Source organism: Trichomonas vaginalis, chromosome I, assembly GCF_026262505.1.
Source record: "Trichomonas vaginalis G3 chromosome I, whole genome shotgun sequence".
In the NCBI taxonomy this organism is placed as follows: Eukaryota; Parabasalia; order Trichomonadida; family Trichomonadidae; genus Trichomonas; species Trichomonas vaginalis.
In genome coordinates this window covers 21069120-21083449 of record NC_067203.1, presented here as the reverse complement: position 1 = coordinate 21083449, position 14330 = coordinate 21069120, and the positions used below count along the sequence as shown (strand labels likewise).

The window sequence follows — 14330 nt, the reverse complement described above, 5'->3', positions numbered from 1 at the left end:
TTGTCATGACTTCATCGTATATGTTTTGTCATGACTTCATCGTATATGTTTTGTCATGACTTCATCGTAAATGTTTTGTCATGATTTCATCGTAAATGTTTTGTCATGATTTAATCGTATATGTTTTGTCAAACATGAACGTATATGTTTTGTCAAAACTTCTTCGTATATGTTTTGTCATGATTTCTTCGTTTATGTTTTGTCAAAACTTCTTCGTATATGTTTTGTCATGACTTCATCGTAATGAGTGTAAATGATTTCATATAATTGCTTACCTCGGAAAACCGAGAGAAGAGATTCCATATGAAAATCGCAAGAATTTGGCTCCTGGTTTGAAATATTATTATGTTCATAGACTTCATCGTAAATGTTTTGTCAAACATGAACGTAAATGATTTGTCAAACATGAACGTAAATGTTTTGTCATGATTTCTTCATCGTAATGAGTGTAAATGTTTTGTCAAACATGAACGTAAATGATTTGTCATGATTTCATCGTAAATGTTTTGTCAAACATGAACGTATATGCTTTGTCAAACATGAGCGTAAATGTTTTGTCAAGACTTCTTCATCGTATATGTTTTGTCATGATTTCTTCATCGTAAATGTTTTGTCATGATTTCTTCATCGTAATGAGCGTAAATGATCCAAAAATAATGTTTAGGGTAGATGGTTAGATCTAACCTCATTTCTACCCTCATTTCTACCCTCATTGAATTTTCATGATTTCTTCATCGTAATGAGCGTATATGCTTTGTCATGATTTCATCGTAATGAGCGTATATGCTTTGTCAAGACTTCTTCATCGTAATGAGCGTAAATGTTTTGTCATGATTTCTTCATCGTAAATGATTTGTCGAAACTTCATCGTATATGTTTTGTCATGATTTTTTCGTAAATGATTTGTCGAAACTTCTTCATCGTAATGAACGTAAATGTTTTGTCAAACATGAACGTATATGTTTTGTCATGACTTCTTCATCGTAAATGTTTTGTCATGACTTCTTCATCGTAATGAGCGTAAATGATCCAAAAATAATGTTTAGGGTAGATGGTTAGATCTAACCTCATTTCTACCCTCATGAATTTTCATACGGAATCTCTTCGTATATGTTTTGTCATGACTTCTTCATCGTAAATGTTTTGTCATGACTTCTTCATCGTAATGAGCGTAAATGATCCAAAAATAATGTTTAGGGTAGATGGTTAGATCTAACCTCATTTCTACCCTCATTTCTACCCTCATGAATTTTCATACGGAATCTCTTCGTACATGTTTTGTCATGACTTCTTCATCGTAATGAGCGTATATGTTTTGTCATGATTTCTTCATCGTAATGAGCGTATATGTTTTGTCATGATTTCTTCATCGTACATGTTTTGTCGAAACTTCATCGTATATGTTTTGTCATGACTTCTTCATCGTAATGAGTGTAAATGTTTTGTCATGATTTCTTCATCGTAATGAGCGTATATGTTTTGTCATGATTTCTTCATCGTACATGTTTTGTCGAAACTTCTTCATCGTAACGAGCGTATATGCTTTGTCATGATTTCTTCATCGTATATGTTTTGTCATGATTTCTTCATCGTACATGTTTTGTCATGACTTCTTCATCGTAATGAGTGTAAATGTTTTGTCAAACATGAACGTAAATGTTTTGTCAAACATGAACGTAAATGTTTTGTCAAACATGAGCGTAAATGATCCAAAAATAATGTTTAGGGTAGATGGTTAGATCTAACCTCATTTCTACCCTCATTTCTACCCTCATGAATTTTCATACGGAATCTCTTCGTATATGTTTTGTCATGACTTCTTCATCGTAAATGTTTTGTCATGATTTCTTCATCGTAATGAGCGTAAATGATCCAAAAATAATGTTTAGGGTAGATGGTTAGATCTAACCTCATTTCTACCCTCATTTCTACCCTCATGAATTTTCATACGGAATCTCTTCGTATATGTTTTGTCATGACTTCTTCATCGTAAATGTTTTGTCATGACTTCTTCATCGTAATGAGCGTAAATGATCCAAAAATAATGTTTAGGGTAGATGGTTAGATCTAACCTCATTTCTACCCTCATGAATTTTCATACGGAATCTCTTCGTATATGTTTTGTCATGACTTCTTCATCGTAAATGTTTTTCATGACTTCTCTATCATCGTAATGAGCGTAAATGATCCAAAAATAATGTTTAGGGTAGATGGTTAGATCTAACCTCATTTCTACCCTCATGAATTTTCATACGGAATCTCTTCGTATATGTTTTGTCATGACTTCTTCATCGTAAATGTTTTGTCATGACTTCTTCATCGTAATGAGCGTAAATGATCCAAAAATAATGTTTAGGGTAGATGGTTAGATCTAACCTCATTTCTACCCTCATTTCTACCCTCATGAATTTTCATACGGAATCTCTTCGTACATGTTTTGTCATGACTTCTTCATCGTACATGTTTTGTCATGATTTCTTCATCGTAATGAGCGTAAATGATCCAAAAATAATGTTTAGGGTAGATGGTAGATCTAACCTCATTTCTACCCTCATGAATTTTCATACGGAATCTCTTCGTATATGTTTTGTCATGACTTCTTCATCGTAAATGTTTTGTCATGACTTCTTCATCGTAATGAGCGTAAATGATCCAAAAAATAATGTTTAGGGTAGATGGTTAGATCTAACCTCATTTCTACCCTCATTTCTACCCTCATGAATTTCATACGGAATCTCTTCGTACATGTTTTGTCATGACTTCTTCATCGTAATGAGCGTATATGTTTTGTCATGATTTTCATCGTAATGAGCGTAAATGATCCAAAAATAATGTTTAGGGTAGATGGTTAGATCTAACCTCATTTCTACCCTCATGAATTTTCATACGAATCTCTTCGTATATGTTTTGTCATGACTTCTTCATCGTAATGTTTTGTCATGACTTCTTCATCGTAATGAGGCGTAAATGATCCAAAAATAATGTTTAGGGTAGATGGTTAGATCTAACCTCATTTCTACCCTCATTTCTACCCTCATGAATTTTCATACGGAATCTCTTCGTATATGTTTTGTCATGACTTCTTCATCGTAAATGTTTTGTCATGACTTCTTCATCGTAATGAGCGTAAATGATCCAAAAATAATGTTTAGGGTAGATGGTTAGATCTAACCTCATTTCTACCCTCATGATTTTCATACGGAATCTCTTCGTATATGTTTTGTCATGACTTCTTCATCGTACATTTTTGTCATGATTTCTTCATCGTAATGAGCGTAAAATGATCCAAAAATAATGTTTAGGGTAGATGGTTAGATCTAACCTCATTTCTACCCTCATGAATTTTCATACGGAATCTCTTCGTATATGTTTTGTCATGACTTCTTCATCGTAAATGTTTTGTCATGACTTCTTCATCGTAATGAGCGTAAATGATCCAAAAATAATGTTTAGGGTAGATGGTTAGATCTAACCTCATTTCTACCCTCATTTTCTACCCTCATGAATTTTCATACGCGAATCTCTTCGTACATGTTTTGTCATGACTTCTTCATCGTAATGAGCGTATATGTTTTGTCATGATTTCTTCATCGTAATGAGCGTATATGTTTTGTCATGAATCTTCATCGTACATGTTTTGTCGAAACTTCATCGTAGTATATGTTTTGTCATGACTTCTTCATCGTAATGAGTGTAAATTGTTTTGTCATGATTTCTTCATCGTAATGAGCGTATATGTTTTGTCATGATTTCTTCATCGTACATGTTTTGTCGAAACTTCTTCATCGTAACGAGCGTAATATGCTTTGTCATGATTTCTTCATCGTATATGTTTTTGTCATGAATTTCTTCATCGTACATGTTTTGTCATGACTTCTTCATCGTAATGAGTGTAAATGTTTTGTCAAACATGAACGTAATGTTTTGTCAAAACATGAACGTAAATGTTTTGTCATGACTTCTTCATCGTAATGAGTGTAAATGTTTTGTCATGATTTCTTCATCGTAATGAGCGTATATGTTTTGTCATGATTTCTTCATCGTACATTTTTGTCGAAACTTCTTTCATCGTAACGAGCGTATATGCTTTGTCATGATTTCTTCATCGTATATGTTTTGTCATGATTTCTTCATCGTACATGTTTGTCATGACTTCTTCATCGAATGAGTGTAAATGTTTTGTCACAACATGAACGTAAATGTTTTGTCAAACATGAACGTAAATGTTTTGTCATGACTTCTTCATCGTAATGAGTGTAAATGTTTTGTCATGATTTCTTCATCGTAATGAGCGTATATGTTTTGTCATGATTTCTTCATCGTACATGTTTTGTCGAAACTTCTTCATCGTAACGAGCATATGCTTTGTCATGATTTCTTCATCGTATATGTTTTGTCATGATTTCTTCATCGTACATGTTTTGTCATGACTTCTTCATCGTAATGAGTGTAAATGTTTTGTCAAACATGAACGTAAATGTTTTGTCAAACATGAACGTAAATGTTTTGTCAAACATGAGCGTAAATGATCCAAAAATAATGTTTAGGGTAGAATGTTAGATCTAAACCTCATTTCTACCTCATTTCTACCCTCATGAATTTTCATACGGAATCTCTTCGTATATGTTTTGTCATGATTTCTTTCGTAAATGATTTGTCGAAACTTCTTCATCGTAATGAGTGTAAGTATGTTTTGTCATGATTTCTTCATCGTACAATGTTTTGTCGAAACTTCTTCATCGTAATGAGCGTAATATGCTTTGTCATGATTTCTTCATCGTAATGAGTGTAAATGTGTTTTGTCGAAATCTTCATCGTACATGTTTTGTCGAAACTTCTTCATCGTAATGAGTGTAAATGTTTTGTCATGATTTCTTCATCGTAATGAGTGAATGAGTGTAAATGTTTTGTCGAAACTTCTTCATCGTAATGAGCGTATATGCTTTGTCAAACATGAGCGTAAATGTTTTGTCAAGACTTCTTCATCGTAATGAGCGTAAATGTTTTGTCATGACTTCTTCATCGTAATGAGCGTATATGCTTTGTCAAACATGAGCGTAAATGTTTTGTCATGATTTCTTCATCGTAATGAGTGTAAATGATCCAAAAATAATGTTTAGGGTAGATGGTTAGATCTAACCTCATTTCTACCCTCATGAATTTTCATACGGAATCTCTTCGTATATGTTTTGTCATGACTTCTTCATCGTAAATGTTTTGTCATGACTTCTTCATCGTAATGAGCGTAAAATGATCCAAAAATAATGTTTAGGGTAGATGGTTAGATCTAAACCTCATTTCTACCCTCATTTCTACCCTCATGAATTTTCATACGGAATCTCTTCGTACATGTTTTGTCATGACTTCTTCATCGTAATGAGCGTATATGTTTTGTCATGATTTCTTCATCGTAATGAGCGTATATGTTTTGTCATGATTTCTTCATCGTACATGTTTTGTCGAAATTCATCGTATATGTTTTGTCATGACTTCTTCATCGTAATGAGTGTAATGTTTTGTCATGATTTCTTCATCGTAATGAGCGTATATGTTTTGTCATGATTTCTTCATCGTACATGTTTTGTCGAAACTTCTTCATCGTAACGAGCGTATATGCTTTGTCATGATTTCTTCATCGTATATTTTGTCATGATTTCTTCATCGTACATGTTTTGTCATGACTTCTTCATCGTATATGAGTGTAATGTTTTGTCAAACATGAACGTAAATATTTTGTCAAACATGAACGTAAATGTTTTGTCATGACTTCTTCATCGTAATGAGTGTAAATGTTTTGTCATGATTTCTTCATCGTAATGAGCGTATATGTTTTGTCATGATTTCTTCATCGTACATGTTTTGTCGAAACTTCTTCATCGTAACGAGCGTATATGCTTTGTCATGATTTCTTCATCGTATATGTTTTGTCATGACTTCTTCATCGTAAATGTTTTGTCATGACTTCTTCATCGTAATGAGCGTAAATGATCCAAAAATAATGTTTAGGGTAGATGGTTAGATCTAACCTCATTTCTACCCTCATTTCTACCCTCATGAATTTTCATACGGAATCTCTTCGTACATGTTTTGTCATGACTTCTTCATCGTAATGAGCGTATATGTTTTGTCATGATTTCTTCATCGTAATGAGCGTAAATGATCCAAAAATAATGTTTAGGGTAGATGGTTAGATCTAACCTCATTTCTACCCTCATTTCTACCCTCATGAATTTTCATACGGAATCTCTTCGTATATGTTTTGTCATGACTTCTTCATCGTAAATGTTTTGTCATGACTTCTTCATCGTAATGAGCGTAAATGATCCAAAAATAATGTTTAGGGTAGATGGTTAGATCTAACCTCATTTCTACCCTCATTTCTACCCTCATGAATTTTCATACGGAATCTCTTCGTATATGTTTTGTCATGACTTCTTCATCGTACATGTTTTGTCATGATTTCTTCATCGTAATGAGCGTAAATGATCCAAAAATAATGTTTAGGGTAGATGGTTAGATCTAACCTCATTTCTACCCTCATTTCTACCCTCATGAATTTTCATACGGAATCTCTTCGTACATGTTTTGTCATGACTTCTTCATCGTAATGAGCGTATATGTTTTGTCATGATTTCTTCATCGTAATGAGCGTATATGTTTTGTCATGATTTCTTCATCGTACATGTTTTGTCGAAACTTCATCGTATATGTTTTGTCATGACTTCTTCATCGTAATGAGTGTAAATGTTTTGTCATGATTTCTTCATCGTAATGAGCGTATATGTTTTGTCATGATTTCTTCATCGTACATGTTTTGTCGAAACTTCTTCATCGTAACGAGCGTATATGCTTTGTCATGATTTCTTCATCGTATATGTTTTGTCATGATTTCTTCATCGTACATGTTTTGTCATGACTTCTTCATCGTAATGAGTGTAAATGTTTTGTCAAACATGAACGTAAATATTTTGTCAAACATGAACGTAAATGTTTTGTCATGACTTCTTCATCGTAATGAGTGTAAATGTTTTGTCATGATTTCTTCATCGTAATGAGCGTATATGTTTTGTCATGATTTCTTCATCGTACATGTTTTGTCGAAACTTCTTCATCGTAACGAGCGTATATGCTTTGTCATGATTCTTCATCGTATAGTTTTGTCATGACTTCTTCATCGTAAATGTTTTGTCATGACTTCTTCATCGTAATGAGCGTAAATGATCCAAAAATAATGTTTTAGGGTAGATGTTAGATCTAACCTCATTTCTACCCTCATTTCTACCCTCATGAATTTTCATACGGAATCTCTTCGTACATGTTTTGTCATGACTTCTTATCGTAATGAGCGTATATGTTTTGTCATGATTTCTTCATCGTAATGAGCGTAAATGATCAAAAATAATGTTTAGGGTAGATGGTTAGATCTAACCTCATTTCTACCCTCATTTCTACCCTCATGAATTTTACGGAATCTCTTCGTATATGTTTTGTCATGACTTCTTCATCGTACATGTTTTGTCATGATTTCTTCATCGTAATGAGCGTAAATGATCCAAAAATAATGTTTAGGGTAGATGGTTAGATCTAACCTCATTTCTACCCTCATGAATTTTCATACGGAATCTCTTCGTATATGTTTTGTCATGACTTCTTCATCGTAAATGTTTTGTCATGACTTCTTCATCGTAATGAGCGTAAATGATCCAAAAATAATGTTTAGGGTAGATGGTTAGATCTAACCTCATTTCTACCCTCATTTCTACCTCATGAATTTTTCATACGGAATTCTTCGTATATGTTTTTGTCATGACTTCTTCATCGTAAATGTTTTGTCATGACTTCTTCATCGTAATGAGCGTAAATATCCAAAAATAATGTTTAGGGTAGATGGTTAGATCTAACCTCATTTCTACCTCATTTCTACCCTCATGAATTTTCATACGGAATCTCTTCGTAATGTTTTGTCATGACTTCTTCATCGTAATGAGCGTATATGTTTTGTCATGATTTCTTCATCGTAATGGAGCGTATATGTTTTGTCATGATTTCTTCATCGTACATGTTTTGTCGAAACTTCATCGTATATGTTTTGTCATGACTTCTTCATCGTAATGAGTGTAAATGTTTTGTCATGATTTCTTCATCGTAATGAGCGTATATGTTTTGTCATGATTTCTTCATCGTACATGTTTTGTCGAAACTTCTTCATCGTAACGAGCGTATATGCTTTGTCATGATTTCTTCATCGTATATGTTTTGTCATGACTTCTTCATCGTACATGTTTTGTCATGACTTCTTCATCGTAATGAGTGTAAATGTTTTGTCAAACATGAACGTAAATGTTTTGTCAAACATGAACGTAAATGTTTTGTCAAACATGAGCGTAAATGATCCAAAAATAATGTTTAGGGTAGATGGTTAGATCTAACCTCATTTCTACCCTCATTTCTACCCTCATGAATTTTCATACGGAATCTCTTCGTATATGTTTTGTCATGATTTCTTCGTAAATGATTTGTCGAAACTTCTTCATCGTAATGAGTGTAAATGTTTTGTCATGATTTCTTCATCGTACATGTTTTGTCGAAACTTCTTCATCGTAATGAACGTATATGCTTTGTCATGATTTCTTCATCGTAATGAGTGTAAATGTTTTGTCGAAACTTCATCGTACATGTTTTGTCGAAACTTCTTCATCGTAATGAGTGTAAATGTTTTGTCGAAACTTCATCGTACATGTTTTGTCATGACTTCTTCATCGTAATGAGCGTATATGCTTTGTCAAACATGAGCGTAAATGTTTTGTCAAGACTTCTTCATCGTAATGAGCGTAAATGTTTTGTCATGACTTCTTCATCGTAATGAGCGTATATGCTTTGTCAAACATGAGCGTAAATGTTTTTGTCATGATTCTTCATCGTAATGAGTGTAAATGTTTTGTCATGACTTTCTTCATCGTAATGAGCGTATATGCTTTGTCAAACATGAGCGTAAATGTTTGTCATGATTTCTTCATCGTAATGAGTGTAAATGTTTTGTCATGATTTCTTCATCGTAATGAGCGTATATGCTTTGTCAAACATGAGCGTAAATGTTTTGTCATGATTTCTTCATCGTAATGAGTGTAAATGTTTTGTCATGATTTCTTCATCGTAATGAGCGTATATGCTTTGTCAAACATGAGCGTAAATGTTTTGTCAAGACTTCTTCATCGTAATGAGCGTAAATGTTTTGTCATGACTTCTTCATCGTAATGAGCGTATATGCTTTGTCAAACATGAGCGTAAATGTTTTGTCATGATTTCTTCATCGTAATGAGTGTAAATGTTTTGTCATGACTTCTTCATCGTAATGAGCGTATATGCTTTGTCAAACATGAGTGTACATGTTTTATCATGATTTCATCGTACATGTTTTGTCAAAACTTCATCGTAAATGTTTTGTCATGATTTCATCGTAATGAACGTAAATGTTTTGTCAAAACTTCATCGTACATGTTTTGTCATGATTTCATCGTAATGAACGTAAATGTTTTGTGAAGAATATAACAACCGCCTGAATTCAGACGGTTGCTTTTTATACAAAATTCACACAGGAAAATTCTTGAGTTTTGGATGAAAGAATACGGTCGAGCCAAAAGTGGCTCAACCTCAAAACAAACATTTTATGAGCTTACTAAGGCATTTATGAATGAATTCAAAGGTATTTGCATACATCCTGACCTCGTTCATTTTGTTGCTGAATGGTGCTCTGTAAAGTATGCATTTTATGTCAAATATATTATGGACTCCATAGATAAGAAAGTTCATGAGAAGTTAGATGAAGAAGAACTCGAAGATACAGTAGAGAATGCAAAACATTTTTGACGAAGTGAAGATCTTCACTTCGTCAAAATGTGATGCAAAAACAAGCATTTTATGAGCTTACTAAGGCATTTATGAATGAATTCAAAGGTATTTGCATACATCCTGACCTCGTTCATTTTGTTGTTGAATTCAGCAAAAATAATGTTTACGTTAATGTTTTCACTGTTACCATGTTACCATGTGCTACCAGGTTAATTAACTTCTCTTAAAATTACTGACAACATGACATTTAGACAACAGTCCAGGAAATAAACTTCTTCGTAAATGTTTTGTCATGATTTCATCGTATATGTTTTGTCAAGGTTTCATCGTATATGCTTTGTCAAACATGAACGTATATGTTTTGTCATGATTTCTTCGTATATGTTTTGTCATGATTTCATCGTAAATGTTTTGTCATGATTTCATCGTAAATGATTTGTCATGATTTCTTCGTTTATGTTTTGTCAAAACTTCTTCGTACATGTTTTGTCATGACTTTTTCATCGTAATGAGCGTAAATCAGACAAAAATATATTTTAGGTGAAGAGGTGAGATCTCACCTCTTTTCTCACCTCTTTTCTCACCTCATGAATTTTCATGATTTCTTCATCGTAATGAGCGTATATGTTTTGTCAAAACTTCTTCGTATATGTTTTGTCGTGATTTCTTCGTATATGTTTTGTCAAAACTTCTTCGTTTATGTTTTGTCATGACTTCATCGTATATGTTTTGTCATGACTTCATCGTAATGAGTGTAAATGATTTCATATAATTGCTTACCTCGGAAAACCGAGAGAAGAGATTCCATATGAAAATCGCAAGAATTTGGCTCCTGGTTTGAAATATTATTATGTTCATAGACTTCATCGTATATGCTTTGTCAAACATGAGCGTACATGTTTTGTCATGACTTCATCGTATATGTTTTGTCATGATTTCATCGTATATGCTTTGTCAAGACTTCTTCGTATATGTTTGTCATGACTTCATCGTATATGTTTTGTCAAGACTTCTTCGTATATGTTTTGTCATGACTTCTTCGTATATGTTTTTCAAACATGAACGATATGTTTTTGTCATGACTTCTTCGTATATGTTTTGTCATGACTTCTTCGTATATGTTTTGTCAAACATGAACGTATATGTTTTGTCATGACTTCATCGTATATGTTTTGTCAAACATGAACGTATATGCTTTGTCATGATTTCATCGTATATGTTTTGTCATGATTTCATCGTAAATGTTTTGTCATGACTTCATCGTATATGCTTTGTCATGACTTCATCGTAAATGTTTTGTCATGATTTCATCGTATATGTTTTGTCATGATTTCATCGTAAATGTTTTGTCATGATTTCATCGTAAAGTTTTTGTCATGATTTTCATCGTAAATGTTTTGTCATATTTCATCGTAAATGTTTTGTCATGACTTCATCGTATATGTTTTGTCATGACTTCATCGTAAATTTTTGTCATGATTTCATCGTAAATTTTTGTCATGATTAATCGTATATGTTTTGTCAAACATGAACGTATATGTTTTGTCAAAACTTCTTCGTATATGTTTTGTCATGATTTCTTCGTTTATGTTTTGTCAAAACTTCATCGTATATGTTTTGTCATGACTTCATCGTAATGAGTGTAAATGATTTCATATAATTGCTTACCTCGGAAAACCGAGAGAAGAGATTCCATATGAAAATCGCAAGAATTTGGCTCCTGGTTTGAAATATTATTATGTTCATAGACTTCATCGTAAATGTTTTGTCAAACATGAACGTAAATGATTTGTCAAACATGAACGTAAATGTTTTGTCATGATTTCTTCATCGTAATGAGTGTAAATGTTTTGTCAAACATGAACGTAAATGATTTGTCATGATTTCATCGTAAATGTTTTGTCAAACATGAACGTATATGCTTTGTCAAACATGAGCGTAAATGTTTTGTCAAGACTTCTTCATCGTATATGTTTTGTCATGACTTCTTCATCGTAATGAGCGTAAATGATCCAAAAATAATGTTTAGGGTAGATGGTTAGATCTAACCTCATTTCTACCCTCATTTCTACCCTCATGAATTTTCATACGGAATCTCTTCGTATATGTTTTGTCATGACTTCTTCATCGTAAATGTTTTGTCATGACTTCTTCATCGTAATGAGCGTAAATGATCCAAAAATAATGTTTAGGGTAGATGGTTAGATCTAACCTCATTTCTACCCTCATTTCTACCCTCATGAATTTTCATACGGAATCTCTTCGTATATGTTTTGTCATGACTTCTTCATCGTAAATGTTTTGTCATGACTTCTTCATCGTAATGAGCGTAAATGATCCAAAAATAATGTTTAGGGTAGATGGTTAGATCTAACCTCATTTCTACCCTCATTTCTACCCTCATGAATTTTCATACGGAATCTCTTCGTACATGTTTTGTCATGACTTCTTCATCGTAATGAGCGTATATGTTTTGTCATGATTTCTTCATCGTAATGAGCGTATATGTTTTGTCATGATTTCATCGTAAATGTTTTGTCATGATTTCATCGTAAATGATTTGTCATGATTTCTTCGTTTATGTTTTGTCAAAACTTCTTCGTACATGTTTTGTCATGACTTTTTCATCGTAATGAGCGTAAATCAGACAAAAATATATTTTAGGTGAAGAGGTGAGATCTCACCTCTTTTCTCACCTCTTTTCTCACCTCATGAATTTTCATGATTTCTTCATCGTAATGAGCGTATATGTTTTGTCAAAACTTCTTCGTATATGTTTTGTCGTGATTTCTTCGTATATGTTTTGTCAAAACTTCTTCGTTTATGTTTTGTCATGACTTCATCGTATATGTTTTGTCATGACTTCATCGTAATGAGTGTAAATGATTTCATATAATTGCTTACCTCGGAAAACCGAGAGAAGAGATTCCATATGAAAATCGCAAGAATTTGGCTCCTGGTTTGAAATATTATTATGTTCATAGACTTCATCGTATATGCTTTGTCAAACATGAACGTAAATGTTTTGTCATGACTTCTTCGTATATGTTTTGTCATGATTTCATCGTATATGCTTTGTCAAAACTTCTTCGTATATGTTTTGTCATGACTTCATCGTAAATGTTTTGTCAAGACTTCTTCGTATATGTTTTGTCATGACTTCTTCGTATATGCTTTGTCAAACATAAACGTAAATGTTTTGTCATGACTTCTTCGTATATGTTTTGTCATGACTTCATCGTAAATGTTTTGTCATGATTTCATCGTAAATGTTTTGTCATGATTTAATCGTATATGTTTTGTCAAACATGAACGTATATGTTTTGTCAAAACTTCTTCGTATATGTTTTGTCATGATTTCTTCGTTTATGTTTTGTCAAAACTTCTTCGTATATGTTTTGTCATGACTTCATCGTAGGAGTGTAAATGATTTCATATAATTGCTTACCTCGGAAAAACCGAGAGAAGAGATTCCATATGAAAATCGCAAGAATTTGGCTCCTGGTTTGAAATATTTATTATGTTCATAGACTTCATCGTAAATGTTTTGTCAAACATGAACGTAAATGATTTGTCAAACATGAACGTAAATGTTTTGTCATGATTTCTTCATCGTAATGAGTGTAAATGTTTTGTCAAACATGAACGTAAATGATTTGTCATGATTTCATCGTAAATGTTTTGTCAAACATGAACGTATATGCTTTGTCAAACATGAGCGTAAATGTTTTGTCAAGACTTCTTCATCGTATATGTTTTGTCATGACTTCTTCATCGTAATTTTTGTCATGACTTCTTCATCGTAATGAGCGTAAATGATCCAAAAATAATGTTTAGGGTAGATGGTTAGATCTAACCTCATTTCTACCCTCATTTCTACCCTCATGAATTTTCATACGGAATCTCTTCGTACATGTTTGTCATGACTTCTTCGTAAATGATTTGTCGAAACTTCTTCATCGTAATGAGCGTATATGTTTTGTCATGATTTCTTCATCGTAATGAGCGTAAATGATCCAAAAATAATGTTTAGGGTAGATGGTTAGATCTAACCTCATTTCTACCCTCATTTCTACCCTCATGAATTTTCATACGGAATCTCTTCGTACATGTTTTGTCATGACTTCTTCATCGTAATGAGCGTATATGTTGTCATGATTTCTTCATCGTAATGAGCGTATATGTTTTGTCATGATTTCTTTCATCGTAATGAGCGTAAATGATCCAAAATAATGTTTAGGGTAGATGGTTAGATCTAACCTCATTTCTACCTTCATTTCTACCCTCATGAATTTTCATACGGAATCTCTTCGTACATGTTTTGTCATGACTTCTTCATCGTAATGAGCGTATATGTTTTGTCATGATTTCTTCATCGTAATGAGCGTATATGTTTTGTCATGATTTCTTCATCGTACATGTTTTGTCGAAACTTCATCGTATATGTTTTGTCATGACTTCTTCATCGTAATGAGTGTAAA

The 14330-nt window shown here is 32.9% G+C and overlaps 1 protein-coding gene across 1 annotated transcript; it reads left to right on the top strand.

The window, feature by feature from the left end:
* Positions 1-9615: 9615 nt before the first annotated feature.
* Positions 9616-9867, top strand: TVAGG3_1023340 (KilA, N-terminal/APSES-type HTH, DNA-binding family; the record flags this gene model as incomplete). Its single annotated transcript, XM_051254910.1, has 1 exon — positions 9616-9867. The coding sequence occupies one exon, from the start codon at positions 9616-9618 to the stop codon at positions 9865-9867; it is 252 nt and encodes an 83-aa protein (XP_051080484.1).
* Positions 9868-14330: the final 4463 nt, after the last annotated feature.